The sequence below is a fragment of the Caretta caretta genome, chromosome 25, assembly GCF_965140235.1.
Source record: "Caretta caretta isolate rCarCar2 chromosome 25, rCarCar1.hap1, whole genome shotgun sequence".
NCBI classification, from domain to species: Eukaryota; Metazoa; Chordata; order Testudines; family Cheloniidae; genus Caretta; species Caretta caretta.
In genome coordinates this window covers 19,993,110-20,008,671 of record NC_134230.1, presented here as the reverse complement: position 1 = coordinate 20,008,671, position 15,562 = coordinate 19,993,110, and the positions used below count along the sequence as shown (strand labels likewise).

Genomic DNA, 15,562 nt, shown 5'->3' with positions numbered 1-15,562 from the left:
CTCCCACCCCACTGTCCTGCTGGTAATAGCTTATCTAAAGTGATCATCAGGTAGATAAGCTATTACCAGCAGGACAGTGGGGTGGGAGGAGGTATTGTTTCATATTCTCTGTGTATATATAAAGTCTGCTGCAGTTTCCACGGTATGCATCCGATGAAGTGAGCTGTAGCTCACGAAAGCTCATGCTCAAATAAATTGGTTAGTCTCTAAGGTGCCACAAGTACTCCTTTTCTTTTTGCGAATACAGACTAACACGGCTGTTACTCTGAAACCTGTCATTATATGAGTCTCTGCAAGGCCTGAAGGTGGAACGTAAGTACCTGGCTGTGAATCTTTATTGTTTACCAAGTTTGTGTTACTGCAGTTTTTTCCACTTGTTTTTCCAATATTGGCTCTTTCTATAAATGAGCGGAATAGATTTTTATGATCTTGATAAGTGTTCAGTCCCTTATATCATGACTTTCATACAAATGATACTAAGCATTTTACTTTCCAGTTCCCCTGCTTCCTCTGTAAGAATCTGTTTTACACAAAAATCCTCTTCACTATTTTTCCTTTTTATATAGTAGTTTAAGGTTTTATTCCAGACAGTCTGCATCAAGTTGTTTTTGTTCTAGTGACCCCTCTGGTGATACAACAAGAAAAGGAGTACTTATGGCACCTTAGAGACTAACCAATTTATTTGAGCATAAGCTTTCGTGAGCTACAGCTCACTTAATCACAAAAGCTCATGCTCAAATAAATTGGTTAGTCTCTAAGGTGCCACAAGTACTCCTTTTCTTTTTGCGAATACAGACTAACACGGCTGCTGCTCTGAAATCTGGTGATACAGTGACTATAATGTTTCAGGGTACTTTGATAGCAATTTCCTTCTGTATGCCTCCCTTGTCTTGAGATTCTCAAGAGCAGCCAGGATGCTGATTTCTCACGATGGGTCCTTGTTATGGAGAGTGCTGTTAATTTATTCATTGCTGAATTTTGTTGTTAACCATCTTGCAGAATGGGTGAGAGATGGGCAGTTTAGATTAGGGAATCATTTAAAAACAAAGGGAAACAAATCTCCATGGGGCACTGCAGAGAGCATCAGTGGACACCTTGCCTTCATTGCAAAGTCAACTCAATTTGACTCACACACACACTAAACAACTGTGATGGTGCTTTTAATTTAAGTTGGTTGGCCCATCAGCGAGCAGAGGCTAAAGCTAGAACTGTCAGCTGCTAACATGAGCATTCTGATCGTGGATACAGGCTAGCTCCATTTGACTGATACTAGTTCATTATTTGTTTTGCCATCGTGCCTAGAAGCCCTAGTGATAGACCAGGACTTCCCTGTCCTAGGTAAGTTACAAACATTACAAAAAGACAGGCCCTGCCCCAAAGAACTTACAACCTCCAATGCCTTTGCAGAATTCCTCCCATACGCCCAGAACAGACATGTTCTCCCACAATTCACTGGGAAAGAATTAATTGTTTTCGTGCCAGACATGAGTGAGTGCAGCACCAGTGTGGACACAGCATCTTGAGTGCTATTAGCAGTGTGGGCACTCTCACTCAAGCTAGGCTCACTCAAGAAAAACAAGCGTAGAACATTTGAGTTAATTCAGTAGTGAAGACATACCTTGAATAAGTTACCTCCCCTCCGCACTGAACACCAAGGGGGGGGGGGTGAGGTGGCTAAACGCAAGTGATACCATCACTTGGGGCCTGGGGAAAGCAGATGTTGAAGGGGCAGTTGAACCACACCATTGCTTTGGCCTCCAACATACATCTGACTTTTTTTGACAGCACCCAGACTTCCTTCAGCAGCCTCAGCCCCAACCCTAACCTGACTGAAGGATGGCTACTAACCCCAGCCCTGTGAGATGATGTCCTGCCACAAGCGACACGGTCTCTGCACCAATGGACCACCATAAGGCCTCAGTGGGAAAATGGAGGAAGTTCTGTTTTTCCTACCAAAGAACCATAAACATGTACAAGATAGCTGATACCACTGTGCCATTTTTCCAGTCTGAGCTTCATCCAATATGGCCTCAGAAAATGTACTGTATTGGTATATTGGGGGGGGAGGGATAGCTCAGTGGTTTGAGCATTGGCCTGCTAAACCCAGGGTTGAGAGTTCAATCCTTGAGGGGGCCATTTAGTGATCTGGGGCAAAAATTGGGGATTGGTCCTGCTTTGAGCAGGGGGTTGGACTAGATGACCTCCTGAGGTCCCTTCCAACCCTGAGATTCTATGAGCCATAATATGTTTAAGACTATCAAGGAGGATGTTTCTGGATAGTACTAGCTCATATTAGTTACAACCTGGTACCTATGCAAGTATTACTGTACCAACTACAGGCACCTTTTGGAAACAGTGGAAGCAAGACAACAGAGCTGCAAAAATTCAGAAAGCTATTCTGAACAGAAATGAACAACACTACTATGGGGCTGAATCCAGCTGACCCACTACACCCTTTCACAGGCATGAAGCCAGTCAACCCACTATGCTAACATTCTCACTTGACCCACGTGACTTAACAGAAAGCACCTCCAATTAGCTTAGTCCAGCTATTAAAGATATTAAAGTATCAAATGCAATCCTCCCCACTTAAAGTGGCTTTGAAAATTAAATGGTTTCAGATGAGACCAACTACAGTGGAACACGTATATCAGTGCACCAAATCCTCCTCTGCAACCCAGATTTTGATGTGCTGATTCAAACTCTAAAAAGACTACCTTATTATTCCTTCTACTCTGCAGCCCCTCCATAAGCATGCAGTGAGGCAGGTAACAAGAGAGACAAGGCAGGTGATAGGTATAATATTGTCAGCTGCTTTTGCATTCAAAGTATAATTTAGAATTTCAAGTTATTTGAAACAGAAAACTAAAGTACAAATTGTAAGTTTAATTCTTTACCATAAGAAGTAAAATACACACTAGCTTTTATATACTCAGGCAGCATCCTTGAACTAAATAAACTTATTAGTTCCTTAAAGGAAAGGATAAAGTCAAAGCAAAGGTCAAGTCTGTTTTACCTTCATCCACACCTGAGACACTTTCCTGCACCTAAAAAAGTCACTAAGAAGGGAAGCGAGGGGGCACTGTCCTCTTTCCCTTCTATTGCTTAGAAAATTAAGGGAGAAAACAATTCTCCCATTATGCTTTTACTACATTTTTTTTTAAAAAGTAAGAAGTGAATTTAGGGTGACCTGATGTCCCAATTTTATAGGGACAGTCCCGATATTTGGGGCTTTTTCTTATATAGGCACCTATTACCCCCCACCACTCTCATCCCAATTTTTCACATTTGCTATCTGGTCACCCTAAGTGAATTTCATATTGGTGAGATGCTATAAACCCTGAGCCATGGAAGCTTAGCTGCAAAACTCAAAAACCAACTGGAGGGAACTCCCCAGGCCAATACAGGTAGCCTTAATCTTTTACTAATAATTCAGGTCCGTTCTGGGAGTCTAAGCAGTGATGCCAACTATCATATGATCTCCATGGCATCTTGACTTACAACCAAGTCATTTCACATAGTAAGTATTTTATAGGTGTTTACTCACCATCAATCCAGATCAGATTTGAACTAACGACAGAGATGGTAACGGCAACAACACTTAATCCTCCAAGTCAAACTCCCTGTTTTACTAATTCATTTCTAGTGTTTAAACTCAGGGAGGGAATGTTATGTATTTACTCATTTTAGTACTAGGAATCCATCATTTCTCTGGGGTCTCATAAGAGGCCAGCAAAGGGAAATAGTTTAAAAGATAGGCCTTGTGTACACTAGCAAGTTTCTGCGCAGTAACGCAGCTTTCTGCGGTGTACACTGTAAAAGAACCATGCCGACAAGAGCCATACAGCTTTCTGCGCTGGGGCTACAGCACCGTGGTGCCAGTGTAGACACCCTGGTCGATTACAGCGCTGCAACCAGCCTCTGGGAGGTGTCCCACAATGCCTGTTCTCGCCTCTCCCGTCATCGGTTTGAACTCTACTGCTCTGCCCTCAGGTGACCAACCGTGAGCCCCACCCCTTAAATTCCTTGGGAATTTTGGGAGTCCCGTTCATGTTTGCTCGGTGATGTGTGCTGTGGTCTCAGCACATATTTCCAGGTGACCATGCCTGCTCCATGCACCAGAAGATCCCCGCTTGCAGAATGCCGAGCTGCTGGGCTTATCAGCATTTGAGGAGAGGAGGCTGTCCAGTCCCAGCTACGCTCCAGTTGTAGGAATTATGATACCTAGGGACAGATTTCACAATGCATGAGAGAAAGGGGTCATGACCGGGACACACTACAGCGTAGGGTCAAAGTGAAGGAGCTGCAGAACGCCTACGACAGGCACGGGAGGCAAACCACCGCTCCAGTGCTGTGCCCACGAGCTGCTGGATCTACAAAGAACTAGATGCGATACTCGGTGGCAACCCCACATCCACTGCAAAGGCCACTGTGGATACTTCGGTGGCTCGTGTGCCAGTCAAGAATGGACTGAGCCAGGAGGAGGAAATCTTGTACAAGGACGTGGAGGGGGACCCAGAGACAGAGGATGACTCAGAGGTCAAAGATCATGCAGACAGGAGCTCTTCTTTACCCTGGAGGAGGCTAGCCAATCACAGCTGTCGGAGCTTGGCGAAACACAGGATATGACCTTGGGAGCCCAGCCTCCGTCTTTGTTATCACCATCTCAACAGCTGCGCAGAATTAGAAAGCGGCCACAAAGAACTAAAGAGACTCTCTGCAAGATGTCATAATGCACTCTGCTGCTGAAAAACAAGAACTGAAGGAGTGGAAGGACAGCAAGAAGATGGACCGAAAGGAGAACGTGGCATGCCAGAATGAAGCCACGGAGCAGCTCTTAAACGTTATGGAGTGCCAAGCGGACATGCTCCAGGCACTACTAGCACTGCAAACCAAGCAGCTCCGCGCCCGCCCTCCTCTGCGGCCGCTGTCGCAAAACTCTTTCCCATGCACCCCCACACATGTACCCCCCATACACCAGCCTGTGTTAATGTCCGTGAAACACCCAAGGTGATCCGCAAGCATCTGGAGAAGCATAGAGAAATACCCCTTCCGATTAATGTATCTGGTGGGTAGGTGGTCTGGTGCCAGAATTGGAATATGCATGCCATCTATCACCCCTCCGCAGTTAGGGAAGCCCATTTGCGCAAAGCAATCCACAATGTCATGCATGTTGCCCAGAGTCACAGTCTTTCGAAGCAGGATGCAATTAATGGCCCTTCATACTTCCGTCAACACGAGTCCAAAGGTCGACTTTCCCACTCCAAACTGGTTAGCGACCAATCAGTAGCAGTATTGAATAGCCAGCTTCCGCAGTGCAATCTCCATGTGCTTCTCCAGTGACAGGGCAGCTCTCATTTTCATGTCCTTGCACTGCAGGGCTGGGGCAAGCTCATCACGCAGTCCCATGAATGTGGCTTTCCTCATCCGAAAGTTCTGCAGCCACTGCTCGTCATCCCAGACGTGCATGACTATGTGATCCCACCACTCAGTGCTTGTTTCCCGAGCCCAAAAGTGTCATTCCACTGTGGTCAGCAACTCCATGAATGCCACAAGCAATCTCGTGTCATAGCTACTACACATGGCAAGATCAATGTCGAACTCCTCTTGCCTTTGTAGTTTAAGGAATAACTCCACTGCCATTCAGGACGTGTTAGTGAGAGCGAGCAGCATATTGGTTAACAGTGCAGGATCCATTCCTGCAGTACGCAGTATACAAACTGCTGAAAAATGGCGCCAAATGCGGATGGAAGCATAGGGATTGCTGGGATGTAAAGCAATGCATCACAGGGCATTGGGACAAGACCAAGGATGCCTTGCGACTGCTCTGACTTCCCACAACTCTTAGCGGCAGAAGAGGAAGAGATGCTCTGTGGGATAGCTGCCCAGAGTGCACCGCTCCAAATACCACTGCAAGTGCCACAAGTGTGAACATGCTATTGCGCAGGCAGCTGACAGTGCGAACACACAACAGCGGTTTCCCTTCAGCGCTCTCTGAGCGGCGATATAACTCTGCCAGTATAGACATACCTTTAGATTTTCTTTGATACGGTGAGTCAAACAGGATTAATAAATCTCAACATTACTGGAGTGGGATAACACCACTCCTGAAAAGTTTAAAGTAGCAGCATCAGTCAACACTTTTTATGTTTTGGGGGGGAGGAGGGGGAGACAGGGTGTTATCTGCCTTCTCAATGTACTGAGAGCAAAAGAAAAATACTGTTATGTTAAATACAATGCAGCATGTGGCAGACCTCCTCTCCATAACACTTCACACAACTATTACAATAAAGTGGCAGGTTTCAGAGTAGCAGCTGTGTTAGTCTGTATTCACAAAAAGAAAAGGAGTACTTGTGGCACCTTAGAGACTAACCAATTTATTTGAGCATAAGCTTTCATGAGCTACAGCTCACTTCATCGGATGCATTCAGTGGAAAATACAGTGGGGAGATTTATATACATAGAGAACATGAAACAATGGGTGTTATCATACACAGTGTAAGAGAGTGATCAGGTAAGGTGAGCTATTACCAGCAGGAGAGTGGGGCGGGGGCCCTTTTGTAGTGATAATCAAGGTGGGCCATTTCCAGCAGTTGACAAAAACATCCGAGGAACAGTGGGGGGTAGGGAAATAAACATGGGGAAATAGTTTTACTTTGTGTAATGACCTATCCACTCCCAGTCTCTGTTCAAGCCTAAGTTAATTGTATCCAGTTTGCAAATTAACTCCAATTCAGCAGTCTCTCATGGGAGTCTGTTTTTGAAGATTTTTTGTTGAAGAACTGCAACTTTTAGGTCTGTAATCAAGTGACCAAAGAGACTGAAGTGTTCTCAGACTGGTTTTTGAATGTTATAATTACTGACGTCTGATTTGTGTCCATTTATTCTTTTACATAGAGACTGTCCAGTTTGGCCAATGTACATGGCAGAGGGGCATTGCTGGCACATGATGGCATATATCACATTGGTACATGTGCAGGTGAACGAGCCTCTGATAGTGTGGCTGATATGATTAGGTCCTATAAGGGTGTCCCCTGAATAGATATGTGGACACAGCTGGCAATGGGCTTTGTTGCAAGGATAGGTTCCTGGGTTAGCGGCTCTGTGGTGTGGTGTGTGGTTGCTGGTGAGTATTTGCTTCAGGTTGGGGGGCTGTCTGTAAGCAAGGACCGGCCTATCTCCCAAGATCTGTGAGAGCGATGTGTCGTCCTTCAGGATAGGTTGTAAGTCCTTGATGATGCGTTGGAGAGGTTTTAGTTGGGGGCTGAAGGTGATGGCTAGTGGCGTTCTGTTATTTTCTTTGTTGGGCCTGTCCTCAAGTAGGTGACTTCTGGGTACTCTTCTGGCTCTGTCAATCTGTTTCTTCACTTCAGCAGGTGGGTATTGTAGTTGTAAGAAGGCTTGATAGAGATCTTGTAGGTGTTTGTCTCTGTCTGAGGGGTTGGAGCAAATGCGGTTGTATCGTAGAGCTTGGCTGTAGACAGAAAAGGAGTACCTGTGGCACCTTAGAGACTAACCAATTTATTTGAGCATGAGCTCAAATTGGCTGTAGACAAATTGGCTGTAGACAATGGATCGTGTGGTGTGATCCGAGTGAAAGCTGGAGGCATGTAGGTAGGCATAGCGGTCAGTAGGTTTCCGGTGTTGGGTGGTGTTTATGTGAGCATCGCTTATTAGCACCGTAGTGTCCAGGAAGTGGATCTCTTGTGTGGATTGGTCCAGGCTGAGATTGATGGTGGGATGGAAATTGTTGAAATCATGGTGGAATTCCTCAAGGGCTTCTTTTCCATGGGTCCAGATGATGATGATGTCCTCAATATAGCGCAAGTAGAGTAGGGGCATTAGGGGACGAGAGCTGAGGAAGCGTTGTTCTAAGTCAGCCATAAAAATGTTGGCATACTGTGGGGCCATGCGGGTACCCATAGCAGTGCCGCTGATCTGAAGGTATCACATTTGGGGACAATGTAAATAGTTATGGGTCAGGACAAAGTCACGAAGTTCAGCCACCAGGTTTGCCGCGACATTATCGGGGATACTGTTCCTGACGGCTTGTAGTCCATCTTTGTGTGGAATGTTGGTGTAGAGGGCTTCTATATCCATAGCGGCCAGGATGGTGTTTTCAGGAAGGTCAACGATGGATTGTAGTTTCCTCAGGAAGTCAGTGGTTTCTCGAAGATAGCTGGGAGTGCTGGTAGCGTAGGGCCTGAGGAGGGAGTCTATATAGCCAGACAATCCTGCTGTCAGGGTGCCAATGCCTGAGATGATGGGGCATCCAGGATTTCCAGGTTTATGGATCTTGGCAGACAGTCCTCTTTGGCCACTGTTTTTATTCTCCCAGGGACAGGAATTCCTACATCATGTTATCACCTGAATTGACAAAACTCCACACCCTACCCCCGCTAAGTCCCGTCACGCTGTTAAAATCTACAAACATTTGAGGAAAATGAATACTGAGGACTAGTGCTTGAGCAGCACCACTTACAGACACGGGATGTCTCCTGAAAGGATCTATATCAAAGTTGTTTACACGACCTATTCATTTTTATATGCATCCTTTGAAAAATAAGGGAATTTATGGAATACTCCACATACCTAGTAGCACTTAAAATATTAGTTTCAGAGAAGCAGCTTTGTTAGTCTGTAGCCGCAGAAAGAAAAGGAGGACTTGTGACACCTTAGAGACTAGCAAATTTATTTGAGCATAAGCTTTCGTGAGTTGCATCCGATGAAGTGAGCTGTAGCTCACGAAAGCTTATGCTCAAATAAATTTGTTAGTCTCTAAAATATTAGTGTATTCTCCTGGGTTTGGCGGAAAAGGTTTCAGTTTTAAAAGAGTAAACGTCTATATAAATTTAACAGATTCTGTTCCTGAGTAATGTGATCTGGTGGTTAAAGCAAAGATTTAAGAGCTGAAAGTCTCCTACACTAATTCTAGATGAGCAACTTGTTCATGAAATTAACTGACCATGTGGGGAGAGCACTTATTTGGCCAATCACACTCAATCGACCTAGGACAAGTTTTGTTTGTTTTAAAGAAGGACCTCAAAGTCAACTCAGGCTTTGTCTACACTAGAAAGAGTTTGCTGGTTTAGCCATACCAGCAAACCCTCCTAGTGGAGATGCAGTTTATACCAGTTGCTTGAACAAAAAAATTACATCAGCAAACTGACTTTTTTGCTAGTATAACTGCATTTAAACTAGGGCTTTTGCCAGCATAGCTACATGAGTTAGGGGTGTGATTTCTATATAAGACTCCCTAGTATAGCTATGCCAGTTAAAATTAAGTATAAGCCTAGTCTTACTCAGACTTCCTTGCTGAACAACTTATTCAGTATGTGATTAATGAAACCCTCATATCAAATTAATCTAACAGGCTATAACCGGGCTCTGAAAGAAAGCACCCAAGATTTTTTTTAATGATGAGTATTGATTCCAATGGTGGAGATAGTGCTGCAGCTCGCAGCTTCCTTAGTTTCCAAAGCAATTTCCCTACGTGACTCTAAGCAATTGTTTATAACATACACCAGGACTCAAATCTGTCAGACACATCATCCAGGTTGGTGGTGGGTTTTTTTATTTTTGTTTTTGTTTGGGGGGGGGGGGGGGGAAGAGAAATAGTGTTTTCAAAACTCAGAGTTTAAGGCCAAAAGGGACCATCCACTTCAGTAACTCAGACAGAGCTTATGGGTCTATTACAGAAGTCCTCAAATCATGATTTAAAGACTTGAAGTTACAGAGAAGCCACTATTTAACACTAGTTTAAACCTGCAAGTGACCTATGCCTCGTGCTGCAAAGGAAGGTGAAAAAACTCCAAGTCTCTGCCAAGCTGATCTGGGGGGAAATTCCTTCCTGAACCCAAATAAGGTGATCAGTTAGACCCTGAGCATGTGGCCAAGACCCACCACCCAGACATCTGGGAAAGAATTCATTGTAGTAACTCAGAGCCTCCCCATCACCAGCCACTGGATATATCTGAGGCTAGCAGTCGCATCAGCTACAGGCCCCTGAAGTTTTCTGCTTAATTAAAATACCTACCTGCACAGTATCCATGCAGCATTTGACGACTGTCTTACAGGCTTTGGAGTCTAGAACATCCAAGGTCTATTAACAGTTTATTGAGTTGATCTCGAGTACATTACCTTTGCTCTTGGTTGAAAAGGTTAAGATGGAAGACACCCCCTTCCTATAGGCACTTTTAAACACTGGGCTTATTTTTCCAATATTATTGGTCAGGATAAGTCTATCAAAATATGCAGAATAATAAGCTTATTATTAATGTACATTAAATTATGTGGGTAACTAACCTGTCACAAGCTCAGCATCAATGCTGTTAACTGCTAACCTAATTCTCTCTGAAGATATCAGTCTGGTTACTTATATGTAAAGGCTGCGCGTCTGTCACAGAGGTTACGGATTTTGTGACTTTCTGTGACTTCTAGAGTGGCCAGCAGCAGCAGCAGCTTGGGTGTGTGGGAGGGGTCTCAGGGCTGGGGCAGGGAGTTGCAGCACGGGGTGGTGTTTACCAGGGAGGGGGTCCCACCAGCATGTCCCTACAGATCCTAGGTGGAGGGGCCATGGACTCCACACACTGCTCGCAGCCCCCACTGTCTGCGGTTCCCAGCCAATGGGAGCTGCAGAGCCAGTGCCTGTGGCAGGAGCACCGCGTGGAGCCCCCCGACCACCCCTCCCACTAGGAGCTGCAGGAACATGCCGGTCAGAACTGGGTAGGGAGCCTGCCAGCCCCACCAACCTTCCCCTCCCCCAGCAGGGGTCCCAGGCCACGTGCCACCACCCGCCCACCCCCCAGCATCAGCGAGGGCCCCAGGCCACACCACGACCCAGCTTCCCCTCCCAGCACCAGTGGGGGTCCCCGGGCCACTCCCCAGAGCACCCAGAGCCCCTCAGCCTAAGTTTTATTTAGGGGCATATAGTAAAAGTCATGAACAGGTCACAGGCCATGAAATTTTGTTTACTGCCTGTAACCTGTCCATGGCTTTTACTAAAAATACCTGTGAATAAAACATAGCCTTACTTATATGGCCCCCATCACCATAATATCTGAACACATCACCACAACTGCACTCCAAGCAGCAGTAGTGCTGAAAATACATGCTCTTTTTATGTTCATTTTCATGGGTCTTGGCAAGACTGGTGAGGGAGGGTAAAAAAAATTCACAGAATATTTATTTCTTAATTGCATATTGTTATATGTTACAGAAAGCACTAATTCAACAGGTCTGTCATAAATTGTGCTAAGTTTACTGTTTAAAAAGACAAATGAATTCTTTTAAATGGGAAACTAATTAGATGACATGCTCAAATACAAGTTAAATAATTCTGAATGCCAAAACATTAGACAGAGCTCTAGAACAAAGAAGGTTCAGCAGAGCTAGAAACAAGTAACATTAGTGCCAGAAGAAAGCCATTGGTACATAAATATTTTGACTTACCTTTTCCCCACTAAATGGTTATTTTTGCACCTATTAAAACCTTGAAAGTTGCACTTACATTCTATTACTGAGGCCAGGAAAGATTTGCAGGGACGACCTGAATTTAACACATTTTCTAAAAAACAGAAGCTGTATTATAGATTGGTATCTCCTTCCTACAAGGTCAAGGTTTTGATCTGTTTAATACTTCGAAGTCCTACATACATTGATTGACTGATGTATCTGATCTGATGGCAAAAGTAAGAATTAGCCTCCTGACTCAGTTTCCTTATAAACAAGCAACTCTACACATTCTAGACACTGTACTCATCCAAAAATTCAGTATGAAACAAACTGAATAGCAAATGCAGGACAAGAAATCTATCCATCTTCCATCTGCTTGAAGACCTTTACGTGGAAAATGAGGCCAGAACTGTACAGTTTAACCTCATGAGCAATATACTGCCTCAGTCAGCAAATCCAAGATTCTGACATATGGTTTGGCAGGCTGTCCAGCAAGCAGTCAGGAACCATATTTCACTTCATATGGTTTTTTCACTTGTTTTCTGAACTGCCAGGCAATAAGATTATAGCCTGGCACCATCGCTCCCTCCTGCCCCCTGAAAACTGCTCTCTCTGAAATACCCTTCAGAGTTCTTAATTAGTAACTGAGATGGAGGTAAAAGAAAATTTACTATTTAGGGGCACTTCCTCTCCCAATAATCTACAGCACTCACAGCATGCTGTGCCTAGATGTTTTCTATTTAAACTAACAAATGCCTATAGATTAATTTACTCTGTAAAATCAATTACATGAAGTTTTACAATTCTGATTAACTTCCACATTTTGGGATCAGTAACTGTCAATATCCAGCACTGCTGAGGGTCAGTGTATAGTACATTTTAATGACGTTACCAAAGGTTATAAAGGGTGCATAGGAACAGAAGATTAAAGATAAATTGCTTTAAAATAGTATGTGCTACTCCTGTGGCCCGTTAAACTGAAAGATCCCGATCTCATGAGTTTGCACAGGGCACAGTATGACAGACCTCATTTAAAACAATGCTGTAATAACTGCATTGAGGGACAACTAGGGTCAAGTACTGCATTCTTGGACAGCTTTATCTTTAAAATGCTTCAATAAGTAACATTATTTATTTTATTACAGGATCTTTTAGTCCAAGATCAGATGTTTAGGAAAATAAACATGAAGTGATTGAGCTGATTTTTTCTGGTTTTCAGATTATGTGTATAATTTGTTGTAGCATCCTCAGTCTGCATTCACTTCATTATCCCACTTTATTACTGAGACACATACATCTGCTCCTAATAAAAAGAGAACTTCTCTAAGACACAGGTATGTGTGAACTGATATATCAAATTCCATCTGCCCTACGGCAAGTGGAAGAGAGACCTGCCCACCCTGAGAGTGGCATGATGTATTGGTGTATAGCAAAAAGAAAAGGAGGGCACCTTAGAGACTAACCAATTTATTTGAGCATAAGCTTTCGTGAGCTACAGCTCACTGCATCGGATGCATTGTTGTTTTTTTTTCCTACTGAATGCATCCGATGCAGTGAGGTGTAGCTCACGAAAGCTTATGCTCAAATAAATTGGTTAGTCTCTAAGGTGCCACTAGTACGCCTTTTCTTTTTGCGAAAACAGACTAACACGGCTGCTACTCTGAAACCTGGTGTATAACATTAGACTTTGCGCACACTTAGGCTCCATCATAGCCAACCTCAGATGTTATATGAACTGAACTCTACTTTGCAACTTGCAGACTTTGATGTAAAAAGAACAGGATACCTGTGGCACCTTAGAGACTAACCAATTTATTAGAGCATAAGCTTTCATGGACTTTGATGTGCTGCTGATCCAAACTTACCCTACAGCCCCTACGTACCACTAATTTGAAACAGAAAATTGTAAGTTTAATTATTTAAAGCACAAGGTAAAATGTACACCAGGTTCTCTGTGCTTATGCTGCATCTTCAAACTAGCTAATAAGCTTATCCTGTAGAAAAGAATAAAGCCAAAGCAAAGGCCAAGAATGTTTTACCCCCAACTGTAAAGTATTCGGGAACTCACAGCCTGCTTCTGCCCTAGCCCCAGAGATGGCCCCAAAAGTTTCAAGGGCCTCACAGTCCTGTAATTCCAGATCAGGATCTTATCTGAGACACTAACCTGCATCAAATGAAGTCCCTAAGCGTGGGAGCTTGTGGGTCAGGGAATAGAAGGAGAAATGACAAGAAGCCCCTTCCAGGATGTGCTAAGATGCAGCGGAGAGCAGAGGGGTTTGCTGGGAGTGCCCCCCGCGGGTGTAGATATAGGGGGAGAAAGAGAGGCTGGAACACGAAATAGGGAAAGGGTGGGAGCCCTCCAGAGAGGGCAGACAGGTCAGGGGTGCCAAAACCACTGGAGGATACCCCTCTCCAAGGGTCTTTTATGGAGTGAAGCAGGGAGAACCGTTGGGATGCCCCCTCGGGAGTGAATCGCGCACGCAGAGCAGCCTCGGCACGGACACTGGTTGCTCTGCCGCCGCCTCCTTCCGCGCGGAGGCCGGAAAGCTCCCTGTCCCGCCGCTTTCCCAAAGGAGCCAGAATAGGAAAACCCAGTACAGACAGCCCAGAGCCCCTGCAGGCCGCGCCAGAGCCGCGGGCTGGAGTACGGAGCGCAGGCCGGCTCCGCACCACATGGCCGGTTACCATCTGCCCCCGGTCCCCGGCCCCACAGCCCTGCCCGCGGGAGCACACGCACCGGCAAGCCCGGCCCTGTGGCAAGGGGATCAGGCCTCGGGAAACCCCCAGGCCTGGGGGCGCGGGAATCCTGGGCCCTCGCACAGGGAGACGAAACGCCTCGGACTCCGGAGCATCCCAAGAAGGGAGCCAGGAAAGCCAGGCTCCCCTTGCGCCACCCGCGGCCGGAGCTTCCGGTCGAGGGCTGCTCCGCGAGGAGGGGACCCCGGGGAACCGGCATGCAGGCTGCCGGCGGGATAGGCGCCTCCCGGGAGGCCAGAAACCAGGAGCTCGCAACACACCCACAAGGGTCACCGGTTCGCGGACGGCACGATCTACGGGGCAGCGCCGCCCGGGGAGGGGGAAGGGGAGGTCGGCGGAGCAGGGGGCAGCGCGCCCCCCCCCACCCGCCGGGGAGGGGGAAGGGGAGGTCGGCGGAGCAGGGGGCAGCGCGCCCCCCCCGCCCGCCCGGGGAGGGGGAGGGGGAAGGGGAGGTCGGCGGAGCAGGGGGCAGCGCGCCCCCCCCCACCCGCCCGGGGAGGGGGAGGGGGAGGGGGAGAAGGGGAGGTCGGCGGAGCAGGGGGCAGCGCGCCCCCCCCCCGCCCGCCCGGGGAGGGGGAGGGGGAAGGGGAGGTCGGCGGAGCAGGGGGCAGCGCGCCCCCCCCCGCCCGCCCGGGGAGGGGGAGGGGGAAGGGGAGGTCGGCGGAGCAGGGGGCAGCGCGCCCCCCCCCGCCCGCCCGGGGAAGGGGAAGGGGAAGGGGAGGTCTGTACTCACGTTACTCTGCGGGTCGATGGCCTGCAGCAGCCGGTCCCTGATCTGCTGCGGGGAGGGGGCCGGAGCCGCTGTCATTGCCTGGGCGAAGCGGGGCGGCTGCGGCCGGGGCGGGCAGGCGGCGGGGCCGGGCCGGGCCGGGGCAGCGGCTCCTCACTCGCCGGCAGCAGCCTCCTCAGGGCGCCGCAGCCGCATGTTCGCTCCCCGCGCGGCGGGGGGAGCGGCGCTCGGAGCCAGACGCGACCGCGAGGGGGGGTCGAGGCGGCAGGACTAGGCCGGACCCGTCTGCTCAGCTCGGGGCCGAACTCAACTGTGGGCAGGACTCGGAGAGCCAGCCCCGCGCAAAGCACCATGGGACCCACCCGACGCCGTTACGCACGGCGCGACTGTGACGTACAAACGCACGCACAGGCACGTTGAGCAAGTGCGCATGCTCGGTAGAAGCGAAGGCCTCCTCTTCGCAATACGCATGCGCCCAAGGCGGGGCGGCAGCGTATAGCGCCAAGGCGAAGGCAGCGCCCTGACCCCGCACGTTACCGAGCCGGGGGAGCGGGAAACACGGAGCCGGCGGGGGAGGCGGCTCCAGCGTCCGCTGGGCTGCCCCGGAGCGACAGCGACGGA

General features: G+C 47.6%; 1 protein-coding gene across 3 annotated transcripts in view; it reads right to left on the bottom strand.

Moving 5' to 3' along the window:
* Window positions 1-15,274, bottom strand: part of MED26 (mediator complex subunit 26) — a 52,364-nt gene extending 37,090 nt beyond the window's left edge. For all 3 annotated transcript variants that reach the window (XR_007353988.2, XR_012666084.1, XM_048831358.2), the window contains exon 1: window positions 14,945-15,274. Coding sequence is in view for 1 of the 3 variants with exons in the window: in XM_048831358.2 (XP_048687315.1) it covers window positions 14,945-15,019 (75 nt within the window). In the remaining 2 variants the exon portion in view is untranslated. The remainder of the gene's footprint in view (window positions 1-14,944) is intronic.
* Between the last annotated feature and the right edge of the window lie 288 nt (window positions 15,275-15,562).